This window comes from Colius striatus, chromosome 3 (genome assembly GCF_028858725.1).
Source record: "Colius striatus isolate bColStr4 chromosome 3, bColStr4.1.hap1, whole genome shotgun sequence".
In the NCBI taxonomy this organism is placed as follows: Eukaryota; Metazoa; Chordata; class Aves; order Coliiformes; family Coliidae; genus Colius; species Colius striatus.
In genome coordinates this window covers 53,167,500-53,187,541 of record NC_084761.1, presented here as the reverse complement: position 1 = coordinate 53,187,541, position 20,042 = coordinate 53,167,500, and the positions used below count along the sequence as shown (strand labels likewise).

Sequence of the window (20,042 nt, the reverse complement as noted above, 5' to 3'; positions counted from 1 at the left end):
GCTCGCGGGCACCGCCCCTGGATGAGGCCCGGACCCGCCCCGCGACCCGCCCCGGCCCGGCCCGGCCGCGTCAGCGGCCTATCGGGTTGCCGGAGAGACCCCGGCCGTAATTGTAGTAGCGTTCGTAGCATATCAGATAGCGTGGTCGCGTTTTTTTTTTTTTAATGAAACCATTGTCTACTCCCCTAAATAATAAATGCATTTATTGAAAAGCAAGGCTTTCTGTGGGAGTCCATAGCTCAGATTTGACAGGAAGCATCTCTCAGGTCGCAGACTGAATTTCCAGTCGGTGGACATGAGGCACATGTCACCAAACCAAATTCCCCAGGATATAAAGAGGAACGTTTTCCTAGTACTGGCATCTAAACCGACGGGCTTTGAACGTCTCCTCAGAGAGCCAATCACATAGAGTTTCTTCAGGGATTCCCAGCCTACAGAAAATCACAGAATCATAGAATAGTAGGGGTTGGAAGAGACCTCTAAAGATCAACTAGTCCAACCCCGTGCTAAAGCAGGACCACTTAGATCATGTCACACAGAAACGTTTCCATATAGGGTTTGAAAACCTCCAGAGAAGGAGACTCCACACTCTCCCTGCGCAGCCTGTGCCAGGGCTACTCACCCTCACAGTGAAATAGTTTTTCCTTACTTTTAAGCAGAACTTTTTGTGTTCCAGCTTATGCCCATTATGGCTAGTCCCGTCACTGGACACGACAGAATAAAGTGCCACCCCATCCTCTTGACATCCACCTTTTAAATACTTGTGTTAATGAGTATTCTCCAGGCTAAACAGCCCCAGTTCCTGCAGCCTTTCCTCATAGGAGAGATGTTCAAGTCCTCTGATCATCTTGGTGGCTCTCTGCTGGACTCTCTTGAGAAGTTCCTATCTCTCTAAAATCTACATAATTCATCTGACATCACAAGGACTGTGACTGAATCAGTCAGTGTTACATGCTGACCCAATGCAGTAACTGCCAGTATTCTTTGATTCTAGGCAGTTTTGAATTATCTCTTGCAACTGAAACAATAATAAAATTTGGTATCTTTGCAGGAGCACTGAAAAATACATTTATCTTGACATTGACTATGCTAAAGATATGACGAGAGGTGGTTTTACAGATGTAAAAGGTAGCCATGTTGAAAATATATATATAAGTACTTTTGAAAATTGTGGATTAGACTAATTTCTAACTGCAGTTAAAAATGATGCAATTGAGAGAAGACAAAATAGTTATGCTGTGATCTTAGAATTTGATTCTTTAGTGAGACACTGTGATCTTAGGATTTGGATTTTATTTACGAGTATACAATGTTTTCCTATTGCAAAAAGACTGTAAAGCACCATCTTCTAACTTTCCAAGTGCCTAATAAATTATGAACAAATACTGTACAAAGTTATTAAAGAGGCAGAACCAAGGAGGTCACAGGGAGCTAATTACAGAGAGTTTGTTCCCTAAACATAGAGAGGACTGAACTTTTGATTCTTAAAGTATTAAAGTATTTGATTATTATGTTGAAAGACTGCAGATTTTGATTCCCTATAAACTAGTTAACATGCAAATAATTAGTGGGGGGAAAAAAAAAACCGCTATGTGTACATAGCTAAAACGAGGTAGCTAAATATACACCAATGTATATTTATTGTAGCTCCTCAAAGAAAACTTGGAAGCAAGAACCAGAAAGAGCACTGTCTGGTACAAAATACACAGCTATCAGATTAACCATAAAGACAAAGGCTTTCTATAGAGTCTTCCATGTGCATTTCAGTATGATATATATTGCAGTAAGATTCCAGCATACTGTAATGTATCAGGAAATATGGCTAATCCTCAGCAAGGCTTACATTTAGAATCACAGAATGCTTTGGTTGGAAAAGACCTCTAAGATCATCAAGTCCAACCACTAACCCAACAAGACCAAGCCCATCACTCAGCACCTCATCTACATGGTTTTTAAATATCTCCAGGGATGGGGACTCCACCAGCTCCCTGGGCAGCCCATTTCAGTGTCTAACCACTGTCTCAGTAAAAAAGTTCTTCCTAATCTCCAATCTAAACCTCCCCTGGCACAACTTGAGGCCATTTCCTCTCGTCCTGTCGCTTGGGAGAAGAGATCAGCACTCACCTCACTACAACCCCATTTCAGGTAGTTGTAGAGAGTGATCATGTCTCCCCTCAGCCTCCTGTTCTCCAGACTAAACAACCATTCCTCAGTTCCCTCTTCATAAGACTTGTGCTACAGACCCTTCACCAGCTTCATTACCTATCTCTGGACATGCTCCAGCACCCCAATGTCCTTCTTGTAGTGAGAGGCCCAGAACAGAACACAGTATTCAAGGTCCAACCTTTCCAGCAGCACGTACAGGTGCATAATCGTTTCCTTGGTCCTGCTGGCCACACTATTTCTGATACAAGGATGCCATTGGCCTTCTTGGCCGCCTGGGCACACTGCTGGCTCATGTTCAAATGGCTGTGGATTAACATCTCCAGGTCCTTTTCCAACAGTCAGCTTTCCAGCCACTCTTCCCCAACCCTGTAGTGTTGCGTGGGGTTGTTGTAGCCCCAGTGCAGAACTCAGAATTTGGCCTTGTTAAACCCTATACAATTGGCCTGTCCAGGTCCCTTGGAAGAGCCTTTCTTCCGTCAAGCATAAAGTCTTGCAATGGTTTCAAATCTTGTGGTGAAATTCAAATGCAGTTTACCTTGGCTGTGACTCTGTACGCAATGTGCTTAAGTCCTCACTCCTGTGCTTAAACATACCAAAAATAGATGGCAATCACTAGCAAGCAATCTGTTATAACCCATGCATGAGGGTAAAACCGCTGCTGAAATGGGCCGGGTGAAGATTTCATGCTGCAAAGAGGCCAGTAGGTGGCTGTGTTTCACCACTGTCTGCATCCACCTGGCTTCCAAATCAGCCCTGGTCCTAAAAGCGTCATCGGCTCCTGCAAGCATCCGCTGTACTGTCTGCACTATGCATAAAGGCAAACGTGTGCATTTTGTCCTGCATAAACAAATGCATTTGTCCATACTATGATAACAAAATATTCCAGCACACATGTGTACATTGGTAGAACAGTCTTGGGATCTAGAAGATGCTTTATTCTTTTAATTCCTTTCAAATATTACTGTAACGTGGATATTGACAGCAACTGCTCGTGGTTCTGCCGCTACAGAAACTATTTTAAAGCCCTTATGGAGCATGAATACCATTTTAGCTAATTTGCATATGAATGCCTATATGCGCATGAGAGAATTAATACACAATATGTGGTCCAATAATAGAAGATACTAAGCGATGCAGTAATTATTAGCTAAGAGCTTATCATTTCATACACGACGTTAGGATTGTTTTGATGAAAACAGAGGCAAGTTATTTAGAGACTCCTTTCCAGGGTGTCTTGGGAAGCAATGTTCTGTGATGGTCAAGTTGTAATTTTGAGATTTTGGCCTTTATGTGATTTAATAGTTTAGAAACAGATTATTGCTATTTGTGGACATCAGATGGCACTGTGTGGTTGTCAGTGAAGCCCAGAAAAAGCTACAGCTGGTAACAAATCTATGTGAAATTCATACACAGAGGTGCTGGTAAAATGCTTGACTGTATGTGTGACCTATATAGAGGATATTAGTCAACAATAATAGTCACCATAACTTCATCACTTGAAAGGAATCCATGTCCATTGCTTCCATTGCTCAATGTACAGTTTTTACGAGTAGAACATATTTTGAATTCACCTCATAAATTGTGAGAAAGAAGGGGACAAGAAGTCTTCTGGTATTAATTTTTATGCTACAGAAAGAAAAAGGTTACAAGGTGAAAACAGAAGTTAATATTTTTTTTCCTGTTCATGGTTCAATTGTGGGTCAGTCTGAGATTTTATTTCCTTCAGTGACCCTAAATACTTAGATTTACTTTGTTATGCTAATCTCATTAATGTTTCAAATATAAGCCTGTGCTTCCCTCCCTGTAGGCAGATGTAAGCACCAACAGTTGATGTGTAAAAGAAATGTGAAATTCCTTCTTCTACTGCCATCATCCTGAATTAATAGCGGCCAGACCTAACCTTGGAAGTCAGGGAGGAAAATGCAGAGTGCATTTTTCCAAAGCAAGTACATCATCCATCATTTTTCTAGGATTCTTATGACAATTAGTCTTCCTCTGATTGCTTTGAAAAGTACAAGCAATGTGTTTTGCAGACCAGAGTTTTATTGTGAAATGGATTACATTTTTGCTGCATTTCCTTTAAGGTCACTGTAAATAAGTCCCTGTCCAAACCAACAGTATCAGCAGATACCGACAAATATTTTTGTTTACTGAGGATCTCTTCGTCTCAACTAATTACAAAATATTCAGCAAATATTTGAATTTATTACTTATCTCATTCCCACAAATTAGTGAATCTCTTTGTTTAACAAATGGAGTTCACTGCTCTTGGCCTCAAGGTAAAGTATACATTGCAATCTCTCTTTTGCAGACCGTCTGAATACCACCCTTTCCTAAGTGAATCAACAGCTGAAATTTATCTCTGTAAATCAGTAAAGGGAGAGAATTTGCCGTGTTGCATTTAATATCCCCATATAAAGCACAAAAAACTTCTGGCTCAATAATTATGTTTAAAGATGTTTAATGATGTTTATGATGTGGGAGGTCTTAGCATTTTAGTAGATTTTTAGCATGTCTCTGGGACTCTGGAAAAAACACAGTTGTGACTCTGCAATAGTATCTGTAATCTTCTGAACTATATTGATTTTGTTCCTTTGTAACACATTTCTGTTGTTTTTAGGAGATATGTTCTCTCTTAATTCCTTAATATTTTAATCAAGTTTAAATAAAATCTGTAACATATGCAAGTAAGTAAACTTTAAAAAGAAAGGCTGAGATTTTTAGAAACTTAGATAATAGGTCATTCAATCCATCAAACATTTGGCTTATGGACACAAGGTATTTTCCGAAGTACTCTGAAGATGAGATGTCGTGATTTTTGGCCTTTTTTGATTGTTAAACACTTTTGAAAATCTGTTTGTAATAATATTTGAAATCAAAATAAGAACTACGTATTAAAGCAATGATGTATTAGCTACAAAAAAATACCCATGGCTATTCTTTGCTGAAATCAAAGGATCTTTTACATTGCTATATGCTGTACAAAAAGTATTGGGAAAAAAATACCGTGAGAATATGAGTCACAAACTGAATTACTTTTATCAGTCACATATCAGCATAGTTTCACTGCTTAGATTTAAGAAAATATAATATCCTGTCATTATTTGACAGTATATTCTAAAGTGAGTGAATTTTTCTGTATTCAAAAGTGTGTATACAGAAAAATATCCCATGAATTCTTTAAAAATGGAAAGCCATAGTTAACATGGAATACATAACTTTCATACTTTTGCTCAGAAACAGAACCATTTTCAGTCTGTCTTTGAACTGAAGCACAGCAAATATCTGTACTGGTTTCATACATGAAAAGAAAGAAAAGCCTCTCCATGCAGAGCAACTCAAAACGCAATTTTTGCTGATTCATGAAAACTCTGGGCATTTCACTTCAGGAAGGGTGAGGAAGAAATCTGTTGCACACAGTGGACTATTGGATTGGCAAAAACGTTGCCATTTACCTTTTGCCCAAGTTTTGAATATTGAAAGAGAAAGAGAAAAATGAGCTGCAAAAACTTTTTTTTTTCATTTTCGCTTTTTTGTTTCTGCTTGTAAAGCTGTTGGGTTTATAGCACACTAGTAACGTAACTTCAGTACTAGACAGCTTTTTAGTCATGCCTCATCTTAATTATCACTCACTCATTGATTGACCTAGCAAAAGGTCAATTGTGGGATTTTGCCCACTAAACTGTGTGGTTTACTAGTAAGACAGGCAGGGTAATGCGTATTGATGATGGATTGCAAAGCAAAGTAGACATTTTTTTCAATATTTACTCCTTGGGAGTTTTCAACATTTATTTTTCGTTTATTTTTACATAAAAATATCAACTTTTGAAGTATCTGGGGAGAAATAAAAAAAGACAAGTTCAAGTCAAGTCCAGTGGATTAAAACAATAAATAAATCCCATTAGAAATGCTAAAATAGATTGCTGTATCGTTTTGAAAATGGTATAGTCTGATTTTTAGGTTAGATTCTTAAGGCATGTAAGTATGAATCATAAGCTTAAAAAACAATTGTTTTTCCAAAGCAGCCATAAAAATACTGTGATATTCAGGAACTATTTTACAAACACAAGCCTATTTCTCTGATTTTTATTTCTGAGGGAAGATTTACTGTGAATAACGGAAAAGTGTTGAATAGACTCCCAGTGGCTGTTTGACAAAAATACTAATCAAAATTGAGTTGAAGAAGGATCTTTTCGACGAAGAACAAGTCACCTTTACTATCTGATCAAAAATAAATTGCAAGAAAAAAGTAAACTGACTTTGTGAACTTTTCCTTCTGCTTTTGCTGCATGAAATGTTCCTCATTTGTTGCCAAATCAGCAAATAGACTTACTGGAAAGAAAAAACTGTCCATAAAAAGAACACAGTCAAATTATTTTGGACGAGTCTCAGGGTACAACTAGGTCTCTAGCACGTTTGTTTGGTAAAAGAGTCAGCTATTTTGCTGCCAGTACCAATCAAGACAAAATTGTATGTAAGGGAAGAAAATCACTACATAGGCATTCCACTAAGAATACACATTGCTTTCAACTTAATTAAAAGCAAGGGGTAAGTTATTTCTAAGGTGAAACTATAGAAGAAAAAAGAAAGAATCAAAGATATTAAAGCATTAATTATTCAAGCCTAAATCAAAAACATATAATCAGTAAAGCAAACAAACAAAAATAGGTGAATTTTAAATATTTACATCTTCTGCTAAGAAGTTCAAGAGATTGTAACCAGAAAGATAATCACGCAACACTTATAAATGCAGTGTACATATGTTTGGTAATCATCAATGTAATGTTCAGTGTCATTTCCTTTATGAATGTAAATCTATTGGTGTTAACTCTGAAAGACTTTCAAACCTGAATGTACTAGTATTAGTGATAAAAGGGAAAGGCACATTCTCTACTCCGTTAAAGGATAAGAGATACTTGGATTGTTTATTTCCCCTATTGTGTCAGGAACATTACATGCCCGTCTGCACTTTTGAGTGTACATCTGTGATTGAAGCTGAGTAGACTTTTACTCAGTTTTATGTAGGAAATCAGAACTAACTATGTAAAATGTAGAGCCATGTCCTGTTTGTATCAGTAAGGGCAACAGAAGCACATTCAGCACATGACTCTGGAAAGTAATTAATGCCAGATTTGAAGGGGCAAACTTCTAGCATTGGTCATCTTTTGGAATGAACTTTTGGCAGCCTGGCAGCTAGCTCAGTGGTCATCAGTACAGTTACTGTAAAGCCGACTCTCCCATGAACAGCGCTTCACTGTCATGTAAGTGACCCATAAATTTGATTTTTAGCATCATGAATGCTCAGATTTCCTTCTGGCAATATGTGTCTGGATCCTTGAATGTGGTGGGCACCTTCTACTTGACTGGATGTGACAAGATGAAAAGAAGATATACAGGTCAGGAACACTCCCCATTTCAGGACACAATCATGCCTAATTTTGTAATAGTATAACATCTAGCATTAAAGAGTGGTTTTGTCCATGAATTTTGAATATCTATTAAGTCAAGTTTAATCATCATTCTTGCTGTACAGAGGTGAAGTCATCTACCTGCAATCACAAAGACAACCAGTAACAACAGACTTAATGTTCTGACAGACCATTCTTTCCATAATTGAGTCAAATGTACTGAAGTCAAAAGCCTTTTCCAATGTTATCACATGTGATGCTGTACAGTCACAAAAGCAGGCTTCCTCTGGAGAAGCCACAGCCTAAAGGCCAGGAGTAAAGCATGAGTAGAAAGCTAGTAATGCTATCAATGCAAGCAGAAGCACACCCAGAAAATAGTTTGTCTGGGATAAAGCCTGTAGCAGAAAAGGGAGCCTATCATCAGTCCTCTAGATGTATTGAATAAGGCCGATACTGACAGTAGTTCCCCAGCAAGTAAGCTTTGACCAAAGTCATTCAAATGGATTCCTTGAGTTAAAGGACAGGGAAGATTCGTGCTTTCATTGCCTATGAGAAATGCCACAGGTTTCTTTTTCCAGATATGCCACTGCCCAACATGACTTCATACCTTTCTCTGCCTCAGTTTTGTCAGTCGCAAAATAAGGAAAATTATGTTGGTTGATTTTGCAAAGCACATCAAGCTCTATAGAGGGAAAGTACTACAAACTGCAAAACAGTATTCATTGTTAAGCTGTTGATAGTTGTAATTCAGATAATTACTGTGGCTTTTTACTGTGCCGTTTGAGTGAAACTTCTGCCAGTCCCATCCTGAAACCATGTGTCCATCCTTACACGCATGTTACTAGAAGTAGCATCTCTATGCCTCGGAGTAGCACATCACCTTCCTGCCTTCCCTGAGATCTCTTGGGTGAAGCAGAAATTAGGTGGATAAGTGAGAAGTAGGTTCTGAAAATGGGAGGGGTAAGAGATATGTACAAATTCTGGGAATCCACCTCAAATCCTTACCCCACCTCTTCCCACCACCTCCCAGTGCCCGCCCCCAGCTTCAGACCGCTCCCTTAAACAGCTGCTGCTCTGCGCTGGGTTGAACATTGTCATCTTGCTGACTGCAAGCCTGCACCAAGCAGTCGGCAACCAGTGGGACAGACATGATGGTGCTGAGGTTAGGCAGCTGGGCTCCCCTGGGGCCTTTCCTCTCCTTGCTCTTTTCTACCAGTATGGCGGTAAGTGAAGACACGGTGTTAGAAAACACATTGGCGCAGAAGGTGCTGTCAGAGAAAATTCACTGAAAACTATCTTCTTTCTTCTCTTCAGTACATTGCTACCAGAGAAAACTGCTGCATACTAGATGAACGATTTGTAAGTACCTAAGCAAATTTGTTTTATCTTAGGAGTCTAATTAAAGCTTTCCCATGCTGATTATTAACTATCATTATCACTTGATCCTCTTTGTTATTTTCAACACTTATAAAATGACCTGTGCTTAAACCCATTATTTATTAATAGTGATAGGCATTTGGTAAAAATGTATGGGGCTGCACTGTTGATAAAAACATGTATATATAAGACACTACAAGCAATAGCATGCACTGTTTTCTTCCTATGCTTGCACACAGTGTGAAAGTAAAATGCCTCTGTAAGTTCAAATACAGCAGAAAAGTGACAAATACCTGCCCTTTTCTATCCACAGTCTATTGCATAAACAGTGCCTGAAAGCTCCCCTGCCCAAATATTCTGCTCTCCTTTTTTAGCTCCTGAAACATTGTCAATTATTATTCTTTTGTTTTTAGGGTAGCTACTGCCCAACAACCTGTGGCATTGCAGATTTCTTTAATAAATACCATCTCACTATGGATAATGATCTGCAGGAAATGGAGAGAATTTTGCGGCAAGTTACTAACAACACAGTAACAGCTGAACATTTGATTCAACACATCCAAAGCCTCTATCCTCCAGAGAAGCAGACACTGCCAAGTGAGAATATAAAAATAACTACATAACTAAAAAATATAATTTATTTAATTTTCTTTATTTTTTTTACCCAATTGCATAAATTTTATATCTTGTCCATTTTACAGACTCAGTTGATGATTTTACTAAAAAGTCCAGGAAAATAATTGAAGAAATTATCAGATATGAAAACACTATTTTGTCTCATGAAACTACTATACAGTATGTATCTTCCACTTTTTATATCTCTTGACAACCCAAATATTTTTCTTTCTGTTCTTTTATCAAGGGCACGTAGGGGTCCCTCAGAAAGTTTTTTTGTGCTCATGTGGACCATTGTGTCTACACTGTCATTAGTAGCTGCTTAGCAAGACACAGAAGTATCATGAGGATCTAATATTGCATTCTCTAGTCATCTGCCCAAGCCATTAATTGTGCAAGAAGTGCATGATAAGAATATCAGAAGCCTGGCAATATTTTTATGTTTCTTTTGCTGTGCCAACTAGTCCTAAAATTCTTATTGTGACCTTTTGAGATTTTATTGCTATGAGTTTGTGTAGTAATGAATAGTATGTGCAATATTTGTGTAATCATTCACTCTGGCTAATTTTGCTGCATATATCCATGAAAATAATCTCAGTTACATTGATATAAATCATAAGCAGCTATAAACTCAGTCTTTTCGATTAACATAGAAAATAAATTGAACACATCACTAACTTTTCTAAAAATTAAGGGTTTTTTTTTACCTGAATGTAAAAAATCTCCACTTCCATAACACTATATCAAAGATGATTCAAATATTCTGATGCTTGAAACAGTTTATTTACAGTATTTATGTTTTACAAATACATCCATAATTAAAGAGGAATGATTTATCTTTTGCTTCAGGAGATCAAAGAAAAATCATCCATAGAATTATATTCATACATTAATTACTAGTTAGAGTCACGATTTGCATAAGGTTAAGCATGTGCTTTCCTATTTTGGCTAATTTTCTCAATTTTAAATATCAGTGCTAATAGAAGCACCTCCTTTTACAGGGATGTATGTAGCAGCATGCTACATAGGTGAAGCATGTGTGCAGGGAAATGTGTATTACATATTCCAAAACAGTTGAGACAACAAACCATTTTTATGCTCCTCTGTCCAGACAGTTGACAGACACACATATATTGAACAGTAACAGGATTGCACAGCTGAAACAGAAGATTGCCCAGCTTGAGTCACACTGTCAGGAGCCATGCAGAGACACAGCTGAAATACAGGAGACAACTGGAAGAGGTGTGCAAAATGCTTCTTGTATGGTGGAGGGTTAATTCAGTTACAAGTACTGCCAGCTGACATGATAGCGACGAGCCATTTGTAACCTTATGCAAATTTCTGAGAAGATAGATAAGATTGCAAGTTATGAAACCAGTGTTTGGATCAGTATATGTGCTAAGTAGCTGCTCTGCAAACAAGGCATTCAAGTGGAACAGAAGTCTAACTTGCTCCTTTGGCCATTTTGGCCAAAATGTGATTATACCAAAATGTATGCTAAACATGAAGGACATGAGTAGAGTTTCCATGGGCATAGGGCAAAAAGAAAATAGCTCATTCATACATTTTTATTAAGTCACCTGGAAAAAAAAAATCCATTCGCTGCAAAAGTGCCTTTTTTTGTTGCTGTAGAAATTAATGCAATGAGTATATTTTGCATTGAAGTTGCTTAAACGCTATGTGAGACTAAATTCCTCCTCTCTTACAGAAGTCCCATGACCTTCAGTAGGATTTTTATGTCAATAACATTAAACTATGTGGAATAAATAGATAACTTTGCAACAATGACATTTAGATTAATCCTATTTAATAATGACCCTCCTAATATCTTTACTTCAGATTGTCAAGACATTGCCAATAAAGGTGCCAGAAAAAGTGGTCTTTACTTTATCAAGCCTCAAAAAGCCAAGCAGTCGTTCCTAGTCTACTGTGAGATTGACTCATATGGCAACGGCTGGACAGTATTACAGAGGGTACGCCACTTACATGTTACCATGAGCAAGCTTATTGCAGCGGCATTGGTTTTATTTACTTACATAAGATATGTATCTTTTTGATTGAGACTCTTGGTTTTGCTCCTTTTTTTTTTCCCCAGAGACTGGATGGGAGTGAGGACTTCAGAAAAAATTGGATTCAGTACAAGGAAGGATTTGGACATCTGTCTCCAGATGACACCACTGAGTTCTGGCTGGGCAATGAAAAGATTCATTTAATAACTACACAGTCCACTCTACCATACACCTTACGAATAGAACTGGAGGACTGGAGTGGCAAAAAAAGGTATTTGCTCACAATGCTTCTGAAAATAACAGCTTTGAGCTTACTGCTTCTGCATCAGTTTGTAATGCTCTCTGGAAAAAAAATTAAAAAGATGAGCCCTTTAGACCTGTTAACATGAGTAGGATACTGCTTTGGCTCCTGAACTCAAGGCTGTGACAGCAGTCACCATGGTGACTTGTTTCCAGGCACGCATACATATCTGAAGGTCATGGGCTAGCAGCCCTAGTTTATTTGGCAGAAGAAAAATCTTTCTTTTCTTCAAGTTTCTTTACTTCTTAATCATATTATGGACTAGATTATTATTGAACTGTTCTGAACTGTTCTATTTTATTCTTTTCTTTCCTATTCTGTGTATTCCATTCTTCAGGAGGGCTAACTATCCTTGCTATTTCTCGAGACGTCTACTCCAAAAAAGATTTCCTCGTGACCTAAGTTACCTTCCAACATGAACCTGGGAGATATATGTATATGTGTGTTTGTATAATGTAGATCTTGTAGATATATATTAGTGATGATTAATAGGATTAGTAGTCAGAAAACCTGTCTGATAGTGGAACACAAATTTTGTTTGGATGGATGTCATTGAACTGAGACACTTGATCATGCAAAAACAAATTCCTTTTCAAAAAATGCTAAGATGCTATAAATGCCTTTTCTGAAGTTCTGACACCTATATTTTTCATTCATGCATGTACTGGGAATGCACCATGTTCATATTCAGCATTCTTCTTTGTCGACAGCACTGCAGACTATGCTGTATTCAAAGTGGGAAGTGAAGACGACAAGTACCGACTGACATATGCCTACTTCATCGGTGGTGAAGCTGGGGATGCCTTTGATGGCTTTGATTTTGGAGATGATCCAAGTGACAAATCCTTTACCTTTCATAATGGCATGCAGTTCAGTACCTACGATAACGACAACGATAGATTTGCTGGCAACTGTGCTGAGCAAGATGGATCTGGATGGTGGATGAATAGATGTCATGCTGGCCACCTCAATGGCAAATATTATATAGGTGAAGTATCTTCTAAATACCTACACCGCATTTCAGTGACAAAGAAAACAGATCACTTTCATTGAGTGCGTTTTGCCATCTGGATTTTCCAAAGGTGACATAGCTCATTCTTTGTGATAACTGCTAACACCAGCAGTAGGAACTTAACAGCTGCTCTCCAACCCAAAGTCAGAGAATCAGAGAAGCAAACTAGGGGCAGAAGGACAGTGAATGCGACCTGTTGCATGCCCAGTGATGCCAGATGCCAATTTCTGTTAGCACCAGAAAAATGTATGGACACATTAACTATTTTAGAAAGCAACTAACTGTTTTGCTCCAACTGGTATTTTTCAGATGGTGTGTACACATCGCAAGATGCTGGTCCATCTGGCTTTGACAACGGCATTATCTGGGCAACCTGGCGTGACCGGTGGTACTCCATGAAGAAAACTGCAATGAAAATCATCCCATTCAACAGACTGTCAGTAGATGGACAGCAGCACAACTTAGGCAGCGCCAAACAGGTTCGACCATGGGGCCAAGGAGATATTTAAAATTAAACTGAACATAGTTATCATTTTAAACATTGAGCATGGACACAGTTGAAGTGTTAATCCCACTGCATCTTAGAGAAGTTTGTTTACCATTTTGTTACACAAATATTTGTACTTTGATTCTAGTATACCTTCCACATTATTTTTTCTTTTAATATACAGATAAATAGACAGTCTCGTGATCAGAAATAATGGCCTTCATGTGTTTTAAAAGCTACGAGTATAACTATGTATGAACAGTATCAACATGTCATGATAGCCTTACGTACTTCTTTCACTAGAACATTAAAATGCTTTCTTTTTTCTGTTACAGGTTGGAGACTCATAAAGGGACATTTTCACAAAGACTGGTCTGAACAGGGAAAACAAATCTTTTATCTCTACGATAGTGGACTTAACTAACATTACCCAGTTCAGTTTTGACTACAAAACACCATTGACTGCAAAATGCCTAAGCCTCTTCCCTGAGCAGTGCTTACCTCTGTACATGGTTGGTTTTTCTGTACAAATTCTCAATAAATTTTTGATTATTACAAAAAATCTGGACTGTTACCTGTGCTCTACTGTTGGCCAAACAAAACAAAGTAAACTCTTTGATGGTTGGGTTGGAAGGTTACTCTGATCAAATCTGATTCGGTTATTCCTGAATTGCATGCCAGTAGTTTCTGTTCTTTTTTAGAATAGAGTGTTGGAGCTATTTCTGCATAAAACATGGTTTGTTTCCAGAAATTTTCATTCTATTTTCTGATTAAATTGATTTCTGACATATACCAAAGTACATGGCATCTTGAAAGAGGCCTAATTACTGTTGAAGGCTACTTGACTGAGCTTACCATGAAGTAATGAACACATTTTCAGTCTGTGTGGTTAAGGAAGTACAATATCAATTACCAAAACCAGGTGTTTTGCTCCAGAGCATACATACTAACCAGTTTCTCAAATATTACTCAGAACAAAAGTTTCATTTGCTATATAGTGCATAGAATTGCACTATACAACCATTAGTCGTGAATACTCCCTTTTTACTCATAAATATTTTTAAATTGATCCAATGTATCTAGTGCCATTATCCAAACAAACAAACAAAAATTTTACATTTGCAATAGAAATTCATTGTATTTTACTTGGATTTTCTTTTTCTACATCTAGTAATTTTCCATGTGATCCACATAAGCAAACTCACAGTACAAATCAGGAAGTCCAAAGAGTTTGTGATGCTGTCTGAATGTACTCACTCAGAACATCTGATGAGTGCATTTGAGAGGTTCATTAGCAAATCAAATTAGGTTTGCAGATGAATTGCCTAACAAAAAATACAGTCAGACTAGAATATATGATCTATAAATCTGTACCTATCACAAGTTGATATATTAAGAAGTGAACTATGAAGTGGAATATGAAATGTGTCCTGGTCTTTATTTTTAGCTACTAGTGAAAGGACAGAAGTTTACTTGGTGTTTTTGAACAGCACATTCAAATGCTTTAAGACAGTGAGACCTTACACTAATAGGACAGATCTTAGATCAGTTAATGCTACCTTAACACTTTTCCAGTTTTGGTGCCCGGGTCACTAACCAGGATGCTGTTGAGCCCCTTTCCCCGGATCTGAGTCTCCATAGCATGATGAGCTGCTGTCCCCCTGTCATTTTTAATGAGGTTGTTTTAACTTTGTTGAAATTTTAACACCTTGGGACAAAATCAAAGAGGAAGGCAGGTTTCTAAGGAGTAAGTAAGAAGTCATTGCTAACATAGGGCCAGGATACAGTTAACAACCGTTTGGGATGACGGATGACCACTCCACACCACTGAACTAGTATATTGGCCTGCCTCTGTTTCACCCGTATCATCAGCAATGCTGCACTGCTCACTGCCAGCCTTCACACCCAGGTCCTCAACAAGCAAAGCGGTTTTCTTGAACATTTTGTGTTGAGTCCTCTCCCATGGTTTCTTGTAGCTGGAGTAGCATGTGAAAGATGTGAGCTGAGGGTTAGCAAGACAAATCTGATTCTGGTTTTGCAAGCAGCCACTTGAGTGGCATTGGCTGAGTCCCTTCCACTTCCTGTTTTCAGTTTATGACATGACTTTCCCATTGCTATTATTTATATATTTGCAACATGGAATTAAAAAATATTCATTTCCCCTCTTTCTCTCTGACTTCTGTATCCCCACTTTGCTAGGTCTGAACTGTGACTTGCATCTACTGGTTTAGCTGTTGACTGCAATGACTATATGACAACCTGCTGTAACTTTTCACTGGTGTGAGGACAGATTTTCACTGGTGTGAGCTGACCTTCTGTGGGTTTCTCACCAGAACTAAGATTGGCCTATTCTTCCAGTTCATTTGTTGATTGATGTCCTAAGTTTTCAAAAATCATTTTAAACTCTTTGCAGAGGAGCATCTGCTCCAGTGGTCAGGGGACTCAGAACTATTGAATCCAAGAAGCCTATTATTCAAAGAAGTCTTATGCCAGAGTTCATCGGGGAGCTAGAAGAATTCCAGTCTGCAGTTATATTCCCTGGGACCTGAAAAATGACTGTCAAGATTCATGCCTTTAAGAGATCCTTTCTACTGTTTCCAACCCTGTAACAACCAGAAAGAAGTGTGAAAAGATCTTCTCTTTCTTCCGACTCTGAGAGAGTGAATAATGGTCTCAGTAAGTTTTGCAAGGAAACACATTGCAATTTTACTTAATGTCCCTGTTTTATGTACTGAGAGGTTGTATTTATCTTTTTAAATTAAACTCTTTATGGTACATGACCCTCATGTACATGACTATAGTCTGTAGTGAAAGTTGTCTGGATTTAGGCAAGTCTTTCCCTCTCTGAGTTTAGTAAAGTTCATCATAGGATTTGATGACTACTTGGAAGTCCCTCTTCCAAAGACCACCGTAGCACCAAATAGGAATCGAAAACAGAAACGCTTTCTCTTTTTCACGTTCACTCCAAAGCAACAACGACAACAAAGTGATCAGGGAAGGGAAAAAGGGATTGGAGGACTTGCTGGGTCACTCACTCCCAGGGACATTGCATAACAAAAATGTGGGACCAGATATTGGGACTGGCTAGCAATGAATTCAAAAGCATTAAGTAGTCAGAATCATATGAACAGAAAGTGAAGCTGAGACCTAGGGCTGAAGGAGAATTGAGTTTAAGACAAGGTATCCAGAGGGAGAACATGAATTAGCAAATGAAAGGAGGAGAAGGCACCACGTGGAAACTGGTGGTAGGAACTGGTGATGTGACAGGAGATGGAGGCAATTCTGAGCAAACAAGGTCTGGCTCACATCTAGGGCAACACAGACCAGAGTTTATTCCCAGATTCCACAACTATTACTGTGGCAGCCTGCCAAGAGCAAGGCAGCTGAAGTAGTGAACTGCACTTCTGTCCTTTGATCATGAATTAAAGTTAAATCCAAAGTTTATCTAGCTCTTGGCCTTTAGCCTTTCAAACAAACACAGGGAGAAGTGACTGGATGATTGCAACATGAAAGCAAAGGTACAGGAGGAAGGTCGGGCCCAGATTCAGCCCTCAACTGGAAAGCATGAGGGGCTCCTCCTTCATCCCAGCTTCACCCAGAAATTGCCTTTGTATGAAGCAGGAAACCCCTCTTAGCTTACCTAATGTTTATGATCAGTTATTGGCTTTTTCACGTCCTTCTAACCTTGGTGACCGGGTTTTACTTGGACCAGAGCTTAATTTTTTTTTTGTTTGAAGGTCACAAGAGAGCTGTGCCCCCCACTGAGGTCAGAGGAAGCCTAGCATATGCTACTACCCTATCCAGTGTTACATTGGTAGTGGTACCTTGAACACCAGGTAGCAAATGTCACGTTTCCTGTTAGCATGGTTTACAGGCAGAAATTCCTCTGCTTGCTGTGCTCTGACTACTCATTACATTTAAAGCCTATTAAATGACAAAAGTAATGTTCAGAGATTGTCAAAGATCACAAAATCAAGCACTAAAAAATTGGGAAAAGCCAGAACTAAGATGACATGTCACATTACATCTGAATTATAAATGATATTTTAGTTGTTGCGTAGTTTGTAATGCATGTCATGTAGTGAGACCAGGTGGGGCACAGTTGTCTCATACTTTCAGCTGATACTCTGCAGAATTAGGTGCTATTCCTGCCCTCATCACTCAGTTCTGAGGCAAGGCACTCAGATGTCTCAGAGGTGGCTGCTGAATGTTCCTCCTGAGCCCCACTGTAGGCACAGAGCTACAGGTGCTGTCAGTGGGATCTGCACATACCATGTGCTCTGAAGGCTCAGACTATCAAAATGAACCCCCAAATTTAATAATTACTTTTTGATTTAACTCTCTCATCTGGCTTCTGCAGCTGAGAAAAGGTTGTGCCCAGGGAATGAATGTTTGGAAAGCACTGGGATACCTGAGTGATGAGCACCATAAGAAAATCCTTGAAGCTTTAAAGTCTACATATCATAATACAATGAAAAGAGGGCATAGCTCTGGGCAGCTGCTTGCGTGCAGAACACCATCCATGCTCAATGTGAGAAGGGAGGGGTTCAGTGTAAGAAACCACACGTGATCCTGGGGTAAAGTAGCTCCCATGACTGTATGCACAAGGAGAGCACATGAAGATTTTATCTGTAATTCTTGTGTTCCTGAGAACAGAGGTCCTAAAGCTGTGATCTTTGAACAGATTTTTTTATCTATCACAGAGGCTAATTTAGGGCTTGTTGGTTTGAGTGGGAGACTCTCCATGAACCCCAGTATATTTTGCTCTGTTGTATAAAATAATTAATCCTAATCCTGCAGGTTCCCTCTTATTGTGGTCTTTCCCTGCTTTAAGCATTTTATTCTCCTCTGAGCTTTTCATAATTCTTTCGAAGATGTGCTGTAACAGAGTGAATGAAATTGTGTAGGACTTAGATTGGGGAAGCATCACCAGTCTTGTCCTCGCTGAAGCTAGCAGATGAGCATTTTGGTAAGTATCATGATTATCTGCTTTGAGTTCAGGAGCTTCCTTACAGACATTTATCGACCAAACAGCACAGCTATGACTGTCTGATCTTCAAACTAAGCAAAGGTAATACATGGTCTGATTGAACATTCATGGCTGGAATTAGTTGGACTGTTTTGTTGCTGAAATCAGAATTGATTTGTGGCATAGTATTACTGGCACTGGATAGAGTTCAACCAAAGACTTTATAAAGCATGTTGCGGGGAATTGAAATAAACAAAACATCTTGTTTCAGAATGTGCACAGATAAGATTAAGCCTTAAATATAATGTAACACTTTGACATGCAAAACCAGATCCTGGTGGTGTAGGTATTAAGCGTTGTTGCGGCATCTTATTGAGCTCTTCTGCTATCCGAGGATATGGCTCGCTATCAGTGATGCTGGTATAAGTTAGAATAGAAGGGTTTTCCTAGCTAAGAGGGTCAAGCCTCCTGAAGGCAGAAAACAAGAGCTAAAGCAGAAGAAAGGAGGATAAGACAAAACCTGAGAGGCTGTTGGGATGGATCCAAAGCTGAAATCAACTATTTTGAATTAAATATGTTGTACAGTGCCAGAGTCAAGCTTAAATGTGCTCCTCTGAAGTGGAAGATAAGATGATGCAAGCCTGTACATGATGGAGAGTTTTGTAAATGTCATGTTTTAAAATGCCAAGAGGGAATTCTGTTCCTTCAACTGCTTAGGCCCACAATTGCCCCAACAAAGGTTTTCTTGCTCCTTTTTGTTCACTGTGGTGGCAACTTTTGTGACGGGAAGCCTCTCTCAAGTGTCTGGCAGCCATGAACAACACTCCCCAGGATCAATAAGGCTTCTGTTCACAGCAGCAGCACATTATCATCAATTGCCACACACAAACTATGACCATTATGCAAACATTTAAGGAGACGTGACTCCTCAGGAAGTTTTAATTATACTTAACATCTGTTCTGGGTCATTTTCAAGCACCACTCAACTGTGCTCTTCAAAAAATATGTGTTAATTGCAAAAAAATACTACTTAATAAAAAATTATAATGTACCCTTTGTGTAAGAGACAGTAAAACATATCACACATTACACAAATACTACTAAGGTCCAGCTGTAATAGCTGATGTAAACTGAGCTCTGCACTCCTTAGGAATTCATTTCGGTTGATGACTATATGGTCACAAACAGATTGTATCTACCTTTCTTAGACTAGTGCTTGCTTTGGAAAGGCCAGTGGATCTCAGCAGTGCAACACAGTCACATAGAAAGGGCAAACCAATGATTTGCTCTTTCAAGTATCAACTCTTTGATGATGCTAGCCAAATGCCCATCACACAGTGTGTGTCTTCTGGTAAACATCGCTGGATCCCTCTAGGTCCTGTACGCATCTTAGCTGAACATCCAATTACAGGAAACTAAGCTTTAGACAATTTTTTTTTTTCCCAGAATACACGGTATTGACCACGTGTTGGTGCTGTACAAACTTATCTGAAGCAAACTTATCTGAAGCAAATAACATCAGAAACTTGTGCAAGAGGCCTTAAGTAATCGCCTAAGGGGAGGGGGGCATTTGGCATGTTTTGTCTCCAAACAGAAGGGAGCATAATGATTAATCTCAGCTTTGTATTTAGGTTTAAATTGCACCAAAAGACTAGTGAAGAATATCCTTTCAGAGTTCTGCTCACCCTTCTCCTGAAG

At 38.8% G+C, this 20,042-nt stretch overlaps 1 protein-coding gene across 1 annotated transcript; it reads left to right on the top strand.

Annotated features, from left to right (window-relative positions):
- Positions 1-8,643: 8,643 nt before the first annotated feature.
- Positions 8,644-13,897, top strand: FGG (fibrinogen gamma chain). Its single transcript, XM_010204920.2, has 10 exons — positions 8,644-8,797; positions 8,889-8,933; positions 9,365-9,548; positions 9,653-9,746; positions 10,678-10,808; positions 11,406-11,539; positions 11,662-11,846; positions 12,587-12,864; positions 13,198-13,367; positions 13,711-13,897. The coding sequence occupies exons 1-10, from the start codon at positions 8,723-8,725 to the stop codon at positions 13,723-13,725; spliced, it is 1,311 nt and encodes a 436-aa protein (XP_010203222.2). The 5' UTR covers positions 8,644-8,722; the 3' UTR covers positions 13,726-13,897.
- Positions 13,898-20,042: the final 6,145 nt, after the last annotated feature.